This window comes from Hydra vulgaris, chromosome 13 (assembly GCF_038396675.1).
Source record: "Hydra vulgaris chromosome 13, alternate assembly HydraT2T_AEP".
In the NCBI taxonomy this organism is placed as follows: domain Eukaryota; kingdom Metazoa; phylum Cnidaria; class Hydrozoa; order Anthoathecata; family Hydridae; genus Hydra; species Hydra vulgaris.
The window spans coordinates 32,141,407-32,152,500 of NC_088932.1; the positions used below are offsets into that span (position 1 = coordinate 32,141,407).

The 11,094-nt window shown below is 28.3% G+C and overlaps 1 protein-coding gene across 4 annotated transcripts in view; it reads right to left on the bottom strand.

The window, feature by feature from the left end:
- Window positions 1-11,094, bottom strand: part of LOC100210367 (high affinity cAMP-specific and IBMX-insensitive 3',5'-cyclic phosphodiesterase 8B) — a 75,621-nt gene that overhangs the window by 38,088 nt on the left and 26,439 nt on the right. For all 4 annotated transcript variants that reach the window (XM_065816265.1, XM_065816264.1, XM_065816267.1 and 1 more), the window contains exons 9-12: window positions 1,871-1,972; window positions 1,720-1,761; window positions 1,518-1,606; window positions 345-435 (exon numbers count right to left, since the gene is read on the bottom strand). In XM_065816265.1, the coding sequence (XP_065672337.1) occupies window positions 345-435; window positions 1,518-1,606; window positions 1,720-1,761; window positions 1,871-1,972 (324 nt within the window). The remainder of the gene's footprint in view (window positions 1-344; window positions 436-1,517; window positions 1,607-1,719; window positions 1,762-1,870; window positions 1,973-11,094) is intronic.

Sequence of the window (11,094 nt, forward strand, 5' to 3'; positions counted from 1 at the left end):
ATAAAAACAATTAAAAAAATATTTGCTTAAACTATGTAAATTGAAAGAAAAAAACTTTTGAGATTCTATTATAACAAATTTCTATTTGAGAAAAATATTGTACAAATAATATAATAACTGAAACAATGAATAAATAGTTAAATAAAGTTTAAAGAAAAAAAGTGTTTTTCAAAATTACAATAAAAAACTTAAACATATATTGACTTTACAAGTTTTTGACATTTTTAATAAATAAAAAATGTTTGAAAAAAAATCTTTAATTTAAATAATGAAGAAAGGAACTTATATGAAAAATACAAAAATTAAACACTAATTTTAATAGTAATAAAAAACCTTAATATTACTTTGCTAAGCTCCTGGTGCAATTGCTGAACTTGGGAGTCATGCTGAACAGCAGTTAGGTCTCTTTTAACAACAACATAGTGTGTAATGGAACTAAATTTACAAATAATAAGAGTGCTTTAAATGACAGATACTTTGAGTTACAAACTAATTTTAAATGATATACATAGTTGTTTATATATTTAATTTAACTTTTATATACTTCAATTTAACTATTTTATATATATTTAAATTACAACTTAATTTTAAAATGACTGAAACTTAATTACTATAAACTGCTTGTAGTATTTCCTTTTTTATGTGTTTGGGTAAATTACCAAACTATTTTTTGGGGAATATGACTAGATTTTGATTCTAAATTTTTAAGAATGAATGTTTATTTAACCAACATATTGAGAATGAAAAATGTTCATCTCTTAAAATCTATAAAAAGCTAATAAGAAATTCAAAATGAATTTTCTATTGCAACTAATATGAAAAATTATTTACAACTGATAAGAAAAAGAACTTCAATTGAGTTGACATTATTCATTGACTTTATTAACAGTCATCTAAATTGATTCTATTCTTAATAATCAGTGAAGAAAAAATGGAAGTTTTTTTGGCAATTGCAGAAAACCACTTAACTTACTGTAAACATTATTATTTTTGACTATTATCTTGTATTATTAACTTGTAAAAAACCAACAGAAATTAAATAGACTATAAATCAATTACAGAAATGAAACCCTAAAGTTATGAAAGGGTAATAAGATAATAAAGACATATTTATGATAAAAAGTTTAATAAAAAAAAGAGAATGAAATACTAAGAAAAGAAACTGAAAGAACGCCAGTAAAAAAAAAAAAAGTAACCATTTAAGGTCAAGTAAGAATTTTCTAATGATTTAGAATATTTTATTTATGTAAAACTACTGATGTATTAAAAAATGATAAGAAATCTAAAGCACAATAACACAAAATAGTTGCAGATTGGAGTTTTATTCGTTTTTAACATAAAGATAACCAAACATAAAAAACATATCAATGCATATATAAACACACATGTGCACTCACATTTCATTTTATGATAGGTTTGCCATATAATTGAAGAAACAAAAAAAGTAGCATCCTTTAAATCTCTCTGAAATAATCAACTATTTTTCACTAGAATAGTTATTTATTAAATATTTTTACCCTGTATGCCCAACCATAGGTACAATCTTGAGGTTTTGGACAAACTGCTCACCACATTTTTTTCTTGCAATACAAACTCCTTCCCATGACTAAAATTACAAATCAAAGATTTTATACATATTGAGTTAAAAGTTTAAAACTTAGTTTCTGGTAATTTACATTTAAAAAAAACAAAAAACTTTACAAATAAAAAAATATATACCTTTCCATTACTAAGTAACTTTAATATACTCTCATGAGAATCCTTAAAAAAAAATTAAAAACATTAAAGATATGGATGATGAATAGTTTCAAAAAAAAAAATTATAATTAATAAGTTGTTTTTATTTAACAAACTTAAAAATAAATTTTACAGGTTTTGGAACATCACAGTTTAATAAAATATGATTTTTCATGTTTCCAACAACTTCTGACCTCCAGTACCCAGTAACTTTTTCATAAGCAGGATTTACATACTAAAAAAAAGTTAAAAATTTATATAACATCTAAAACATTTAACTATTCCAGTACTTAACTTTCATATTTATGATAAATAGATGAGACACATAAACACAAGTGATAAAAATTTTTAAAATTAAAACTAACTTTTAGAAGCACTGAGACTTTTAAATCTCTTCAAATTGGAGCATTGAGCACTTTTAAATCTTTTTAACACTTTAAATCTTACATTTCTTAAATCCCCAAAATTTTCCCATATATAATTTTCTGGTTTTGTAAAGTACTTTCTTTTTATAAGATGATATATTTTACTACTTTTATTATACTACAAATAATACATAATTTTTATAACTGTTGGGCTCAGTACATTCCGACAAGACATACTTAGCAATATGTCAAGAAATACTTAACCAATCAATTCCAAATTTTTTTCATAACGACAATCTCTCTCTATATATATATATTTAATTGTATCAGCATTATACTAATACTATCAGTTTATCAGTTTAAAATAAGTGATCAATTTAATAATCAAAAATCTCTAAATCTTTAGTAGGAGACATAAAGAGGCTGCGGAAAGGTAAAAGATTTTGTTGACCAAAAACAAAGTAAACTCGGTCATCTGGTCAATTACAAGAAATCCATGCCAATCATTAAGAGATCTTGCCAAAAAGTTTGAATGCAATTATTCCTAGTCAAAAAAGCACTCAAGTGCAAAGGTTTAAAGAGTTACACCAAGAAAAAAACTTAAAAAAAAAGGAGACTTAAAAGCAATTCACCGTGCAAGGAAGCTTGCCAAACTTTTTAACTAAGAAAATTTATGCATTAATGAGGACAACGAAACATGCTACGAAAAGTATATCTCACAGTTGCCTGGCCATCATCATTATTATCATTCAAAAATTGTCAATGTCAGCAACAAATTTAAGTATATTCAGACTGATAGGTTTGCTCCTAAGATCCGAGAATGGCAAGAGATTTGCTCTTGTGACATTAAAAGTACTTTATTTTTCACTAGAAAGACTTTGACTTTTTTTTTAAACATCATCGCTTCCAACAAGGCTGCAAGCAGCCACTAATTAAAGTTGGAAGTTACTGAAAGAGAAAAGATGAAGATTGTAGAGCAAGATAACGATTGACGGACGACTTAAAGGATTGCAAATTATATGAACTATGTTTACAACACGTTTTTGCACCTTGTCTAAAAGAGAAAGGGCATCATTAGAGGATCCGCCCCAGATATGGCAACAATATTCCATACAAGGCCGGATTTGAGATTTATAGAGATAGAGAATAGAATCCGAAGTAAGAAAGTGACGAGCTCGATAAAGAGATGCAACCTTAGCAGATGCTAATTTTGCAACTGATTTGATGTATGGTTTCAAAGAAATATTGCAAGTAAGAGTTAATCCTAGAAGATGAAGATAGGTGATTCATTGAGTACATCACCATTCATAAATATAGGAAGATCTAAATTATTGCGATAACGATTGGCTGAAAAAAATTGAGTTTTATCTGAATAAAAGTTCACCAGCCACCGTGAGCCCCATGCTGTAGCAGAAGTAAGATCCTTTTCAAGCTCAAATAACCCCTCCAAGCAATCAGAGGGTGTTGGTTTTTTATGACGACAAGAATAAATGGTAGTGTCATCAGCAAACAATTCCACCTTAGATGAGAGAATATCTGGAAGATCGTTAATGTATATTAAAAAGAGTATAGGGCCAAGGATAGAACCTTGAGAAAACCCTGAAGTTACAGAATAAGAAGAGTGTTGTCCATTGAGGACAACTTTTATGCTATGATTGAAAAGGAAGGATTCCATGATCTTAAAGATGTTGCCAGATACACCATAAGAAGAAAGCTTATGGAGAAGACCAGCATGCCAAACTTTATCAAAAGCTTTTGAAATGTCGAGAGCGATGGCCTTAACCTTTCCACCTTTATCTAATACACGATAAAACCTGTCAGTTATTACTGTTAACAAATCAGCTGTAGAACGAGAAGATCAAAATCCATATTGATGGTCAGAAAGTAAGTTATTAGATTCAAGATGAGAAATTAAGTGTTTGTTAATTAAAGATTCAAAAACCTTGCTTATGATAGGAAGAAGACTAATAGGACGGTAGTTAGACGAATCAGATTGCTCTCCAGAATTTTTGAAGATAGGGATAACAAATGCTGCTTTCCAGCAGGCTGGAAAGCAAGACTCTGATAAGCACTTGTTGAATAGTTTTGAGAGTATAGACGACAGCTCCGGAGAACATTTCTGCAAGACAATAACAGGTATGTTGTCCGGGCCACAAGCTGTAGAAGAGTCTAGGCAGGAGATCACTTTAGATACAGATGCTGGAGTGATATGAATGTCAAGCAATGGATCAACCTGTTTGTTGGCAATATCAGGTAGAAAGCAACTAGTGGAATCAAGAGATGATATTGATGAAAAGTTTTTAGCAAACAATTCAGCTTTGTCTTTAGGTGAGGTGACAAAGTCTGAACCATACAAGAGAGGTGGAATTATAGATTTGCCCTTATTATTGATATTATTGAAGATTCTCCAGAAGTCACGAGAGCCTAATTTTTGAGATGAAATGAGATTTCATGACCTAGGAATAGCGTTTGGCGTTAGCCAAAACCTTTTTACAGTTGTTTCTAGCAAAAATAAACAGACACCTGTTTTCTGGAGAATTGTTTTGCTGATAAATATGGAAGTAACGGTTACGATTGGCAATCGCAGCACAGTGTGAGGAAAACCATGGAGGAGAGTGAGGCTTGACCTGGAATCGTCGAGAGGGAATAAAAGATTCTATGCCAGCCTGAATCCACGAAGTTATGTAAGAAGCACATTTGTCAACAGGAAGACAAAAGATTTCTACCCAAGGGCCATCACGAAGAAAATCACGGAAAGAATCCCAGTCAGGTTTACTGTAGTTGTAAGAGGTTCGATAATAGGGGGATTCAGGTGATGAAGAAGAATGAGATATTAGTTTTAGAGAGATCAAACTGTGATCAGAAGCACCCAAAGGTGAATGTGGAGAAACTGAGCAATGACTAGGATCAGAAACAAGACATAAGTCGAGTAGAGAAGGTAAATGATTCGGGCTGTCTGGAAAGCGAGTTGGAAAGTTGACTATTTGAGTTAGGGATTGAGAAAGGCAAAAGTTGTGGGCTTTAATGCCTGCCAAATCACTGACACTAGAGCCAAGCCATTCAGAGTGGTGAGCATTAAAGTCACCAACAACAACTATATTAGCTGATGGATAATGATGGAGAGAGGGCTTGGTCAATATGATCAGAAATAACGTCAAAAAGAGTGCAATCTTGAGATGAAGCAGAGCGATATAGAACAAAGAGAAAGGCTAAAGAGTGAAGTGGTGCTAAACGAAAGCACATGAAAGAATAGTCTGATGATTTAAACCTAGTTTCACGACAAATGGGTGAATTCTTACAAATGTAAATGCTCAGGCCAAGCATGTGACTATTGGAGTCTTTACGAATTAGAGGAAGATAACCATCAACACTAAGGTCACAAGATGAGACAGCTGAACTCAAATTAGTCTCACAAAGAGCAAGTAGGTCTGGTGAACTTTGGAAGAGATAAGACTCAATAGAAGAAAAGTTACTTCGAAGACCACGAATATTAGTGAATGATAGGTTTAGAGAACTTGGTGATGATGATGGTTTTTTGTGTTTTATAGTATTTGTTACTTTATTCATTTTTAAATTAGATTGAAGAACTTGACTCAAAACATAGATAGTACTCAGAACACTGTTTAATAGCCCAAGCAATTGTCTCATTACTACTAATAAACCCTAAGCCGTAACAAAGGGCTCCAAATGTGGCCTTCGCAATGACCACCAAAAATACAAACAGGGACACCATTCATGCGCAACATGGCACTGTTAATACTTTGATATTTTTCAGCTGTTGATGGAATCAGCCTCTCTGAGAGTTACCACAGAGTTCGGGAAACCTGACTACCAGCCGGCCTCAGAACCATAAAACTGAGTTTTAGAGCTGTACCCTCATTAGGAGATAATAGAATGAGTTGCCTAGTCATAAAAACAGAGACACAAGCAACACCCATGCATTGAGTCAAGAAGATCCAGCATTCAACATCCTTACTGGAAACAATGTATTAAAAATACATCTGCGCAAGACAGTTGAGACTTTGACAGACAAGACTTTGAGACAGTCAAGAGTTTGAGCAAGACAGTTCTCTTTTGGCCAGATTTGGCAAAGATCCACTACTACAAGAAGACAATGTAGTGATACAACTAAAATGACATCAAAATCGTCCCATAAGATGTGAATCCACTAAACTGCCTTGAGCAGTGCGTTATTGAGAGTTAGAGGGTAATTATAAAAGAAATCTCGTTGAAAAGCAACAAATCAGCAAAAGATGACAAAAAATATAAGCAAAAATGGGCAGCATCAAAAAAAGTCTAGATACAAAGCAAGATCCAAACCATGATAGCACCTACTCTCAAAAAAATTTGATTACTTTTTAAGTGACCTGAGAAATCTGTAGTAACTGATTAAAAACTTTAAATGATACGATAAATTTCATTATAAAAAAAATTTGAAATTAATTTGTTATTTCTTGAGTAACTAACTATATCCAAACGGAAAGTACTGAGCCCAACCAATACAATATAAATTTTGTATAATTTAAAATTTCCTTCAGATTGCTACCAACACCATCGGCACATAATATTGCAATAAAATAATGCTTCTTTGACATAAAAATGTCTCCACTGCTACTTAGACCTGGGTATACAAAAATTGAAATCCAAGACACATCTCATTGTTATAAGCATTAAGGTTAATGCTTGTAAATTTTATTCTTATCAAACAGAATGTCTTGAAAACATGAATTTTTTACTTTTTAAACTTTTTTTTTTCATCGCCTCTGGTATTATCTCTTTATATATATATATATATATATATATATATATATATATATATATATATATATATATATATATATATATATATATATATATATATATATCTGGGCAATTTCGCGAGAGTGGTGATCGTAACATTTGACACTTTTTAAGCTATTAAAAATGAACCAAAAATAGAAATGACTTGAAACTTTCCAGAAATGTGAAATACTATCATATAATTTAGTATGTAAAAGTTATAGCATTAAAGTCTTTCACTTTCTTCAAAAATTAACTCTAGGTAACGTGAATTCAGTATGACATCAGATCAACAACCAGATGTCATACTGAAATAGGAAGCTGAAGGGGTTTCAGTACATAAATGAAATGATAAAGGGAGAAAATCCAAGGAAATTGCTACATCAACTTAGGGTTGGATTGAGAGAGTAATAACTTTTTTTTATCATTTTTCATTCTCTCTCTTAAAACCAAAGGGATTTAGGTAAGCAAAAAATGTTAAGCCACTACCAAGTCAATATTCAGCTCATTTAAGAAATGTTTTTTTTACATACAAAAATATTAATTTTATATTCAAAAATTTCAAATTTCTTTGTTATTTTTTTTAGAAAAAGCAAAACATAGTAGACTTTTATTTTCTATTTATGTATAAAGAAAAAGAATGCAACAACACATTAAATTTCTTTTTAAGTTTTGATCTATTTCATGCTATATTTTTAACAAAATAATTTAAAATATGCCATTTTTGAATGTGTTTCTTTTCTTAATAGCTTTTTTTTAAAAAAGTGTACTTTTTAACAATGTTTCAAGATAAGAAATATTACATGTAATGTGTTATATAAATGTAAAATAAGAAATATTAAATGTAACGCCATTAAAAAACACTTAATATTATAACTAGACATCAAAGTAGAAGATATGCTGGACAACCAAGTAAACTATCAGTTAGCGAACTTCCAACATATAAATAGTTAATTCAATATGCCTATAAGAAAACTGAGAAAATTCGAATTTGCAAAAGCAAAAGTTTTAAAAAATTTATATAAAAATTTCAAAAATAATATAGATTTCAAATATAGAATTGTTATTTTTGGTTTTATTACATAAAAAATTACGTTTTTTTAACAAAAAAACAAAAAAATGCATTTTTTATGTATTTTTATGACAATTTTGATAAATAAGTTAACATTTTTCCAAATTAAATATTATTTTTGAAATTTTTATATAATTTTGCTTCATTCGAGTACCAGGTTGACATACTTTTAAAAAACTTTTTTTTTGAAAATATTAGGGACTCATTAAATATTCGAGGGTCTTAAGGGACCGCTTAAAATATTTTTTATTCAAAAAAATTTTAAATCTAGTGTTTTTGTATTAGATAGAACACATTAAGGGGGTCTGCATATACTTTTTAAAAATGTTGTTTTTTGGGACACCCTAATATATATATATACATATATATATATATATATATATATATATATATATATATATATATATATATATATATATATATATATATATATATATATATATATATATATATATATATATATATATATATATATATATATATATATTAGAATGGTGACGTTTTGAGACCCAGGTTGATATACTTTTGAAAAAAGAAAATTTACTGTAGTATGGGAGCCAGTACGTAATTAAGGGTTATGGTTGGTGACCTTTTTCAAAAATTAAATAAAACCAATGACTTTTCAGTTACTTTCAAACCAAAGTTTATCTGTTTTTTATACAGGAAACTGGAGATATCAAAAATTTATTAAAAAGTCATTATCCTAATAATAATACATACATACATACATACATACATACATACATACATACATACATATATATATACATATATATATATATATATATATATATATATATATATATATATATATATATATACACACAAGCTTTCCTAGAAGTTGCGTGCAATTTTTTGTTTTGTCACTACCCAAGTTCTTTTTGTTTTTCTACTAGCTCCCTCCCTTTGGTATACTATGTTATTGGTTAAATATACATAAACAATAATAATAACTACTATTATAATATATACATATACTATAATATAATATAATATATACATAATATATAATATATATATATAATAAAATATATACATATACTATATAATATATACAATAATAATAACTACTATTAATAACTACTATTTATAATTGCATAACAATTATTATTAATAATTGTTTACGTATATTTCACCAATAACATAGCAGACCAAAATTGAGGAGGCGGGTAAAACTAATCGCACAGCGTCGAATGTTAAAAAGCAACAGTTATCCAAAATTACAAAGTGCTAAAGGTATAGGGATGAAAAAGGTACAGCAATAAAAAGATAATATGAAACAATTAAGGCTACATGAAAAACGTGCAGAATGCATGGTCTAACTGAAGCTTAAAAACAATGTACATATGTGTGTGCGCCTTATTTAGAAAATACACTGAGAGGCTTATATGTTATAAGAAATCTGAATGTGAAGAAGTGTGTATCATTCAAAAACATACAAGAGAAGGATTTTTTTATATACAAAAAAGAAAAGATAAATGTTTACAAAGCAAATATATGACCAGCAGTATTTTAAAGAAAAACAATAAGAAAATGGATAGTGGTGGGATTCAAACCACAGACATTCCATTTATGATGTAAAGGCCTTATCCAAATAAGCTAAACATGCATATACTAATTAAAAAATAAATATAATTAAGATAATAAAAAAGGTATACATAAAATTATAAGCATGCATTACATATACATTTTCATATAGGAACAATATATACTTGTTAAATCAAAATTATACAAATATGTTTTAAAAACAGATAGTTTGCTTTTCTCATTAAAAAAAAAACAAATAAAATATAGAAAAATCATTCTTTAAATTAATAACTTTTTTTTATTTTTTTATATTTAAATTTATTTTAATTTCTTATGTTGTTAGTTTTGCGATATCACTTCCGAACTATTTAAGTATCAAAAAACACCAAACAATCGGTAGTAATGATATTGAAAGGGCGATATCAAAAAACTCAACATCAATATCGAGTGTTTCAAAGTGAAAACATTCTTTCCAATAATGAAAATTGTTCCCATCACTAATAAAGTCCCTTTTGCCACTACCGAACTCAATGTCAAAAAATTGGTAATAATAATACGAATTTTTTGAAATAAATTTTATCAAAAATATTTTGTCCTAAATTAAGAACTTCAGAGCATAATAATTTTACCTGAATATTTGACATTTTATTAAAATTAAATTCTGTAAATTTAATTCAAAATAAAATTTTTTTAAAATTTTTTTATTTAAAATTTTTAATAAAATTGAATTATACAGTACAATCTCTCTAATTTCAATCTCCTTAATTCAAAAACCTCCATAATTTGATTAAATGCAAAGTCACCATGAAATGCGTTTAAGAAAAATCAACTTTCTATAATTCGAAAATTTCTTTAATTTGAACTTTAATTTTTCCCCATAAAATTCGAATTAGAGAGATTCTACTGTATTAAGTAAATTTCATAAAATAATTAATTTTCAATTATTTTTATGGTTTAATTTTTTCTGTAGAGGTTATTTCTTTTAAAAATAAAATTTACAGGTCTGTCTAAAAAATTTAATTGTGAGAATAACATTGTTTCATTGTTTTGAAGAAAGTGACATCTTAAGAGTTGATAATGCCAAGAGTTGATAATGTATTTCTCACAAGTGTTGGAGACTTGAGTTTGAACTATATTTATTTTTATTAATAAAATATTGAAAAAAAAAAATCAATGTAATTTTGATCAAGCCTTGGTACATAATTTGTCTCTGGGGAAATAAAAACCAATTTAAAAATGTTAATTTTTTTTGAAAAATTTCAAAAGGGTGGAGTGTTGTAAAAAATATGAACAATCATTAAAGATAGTACATTTTGTTGAGTAGGGGGGGCTAACCAAAAAAGGTGTTTGGTCCTTTTGATAGTAGCAATAATTTAAGTTTACACTATCAAACACTTTCAAAAAACACCGTTCAATACCGAACTTTTGAAAGTGTTGATATTTAAAAAACTTACTTTCAATTTCAATAAAATAACTTCGGTAGTGACTGGTTATTTATACTGACCAGAATATAATACTGACCTTTCTCACTACCGTAATCCTTTAATATATCGTACACCAAGATCAAGGGTGCCACAAGTCAAAAAATGTCAAACTGAGAAAATCAGGGTTAAA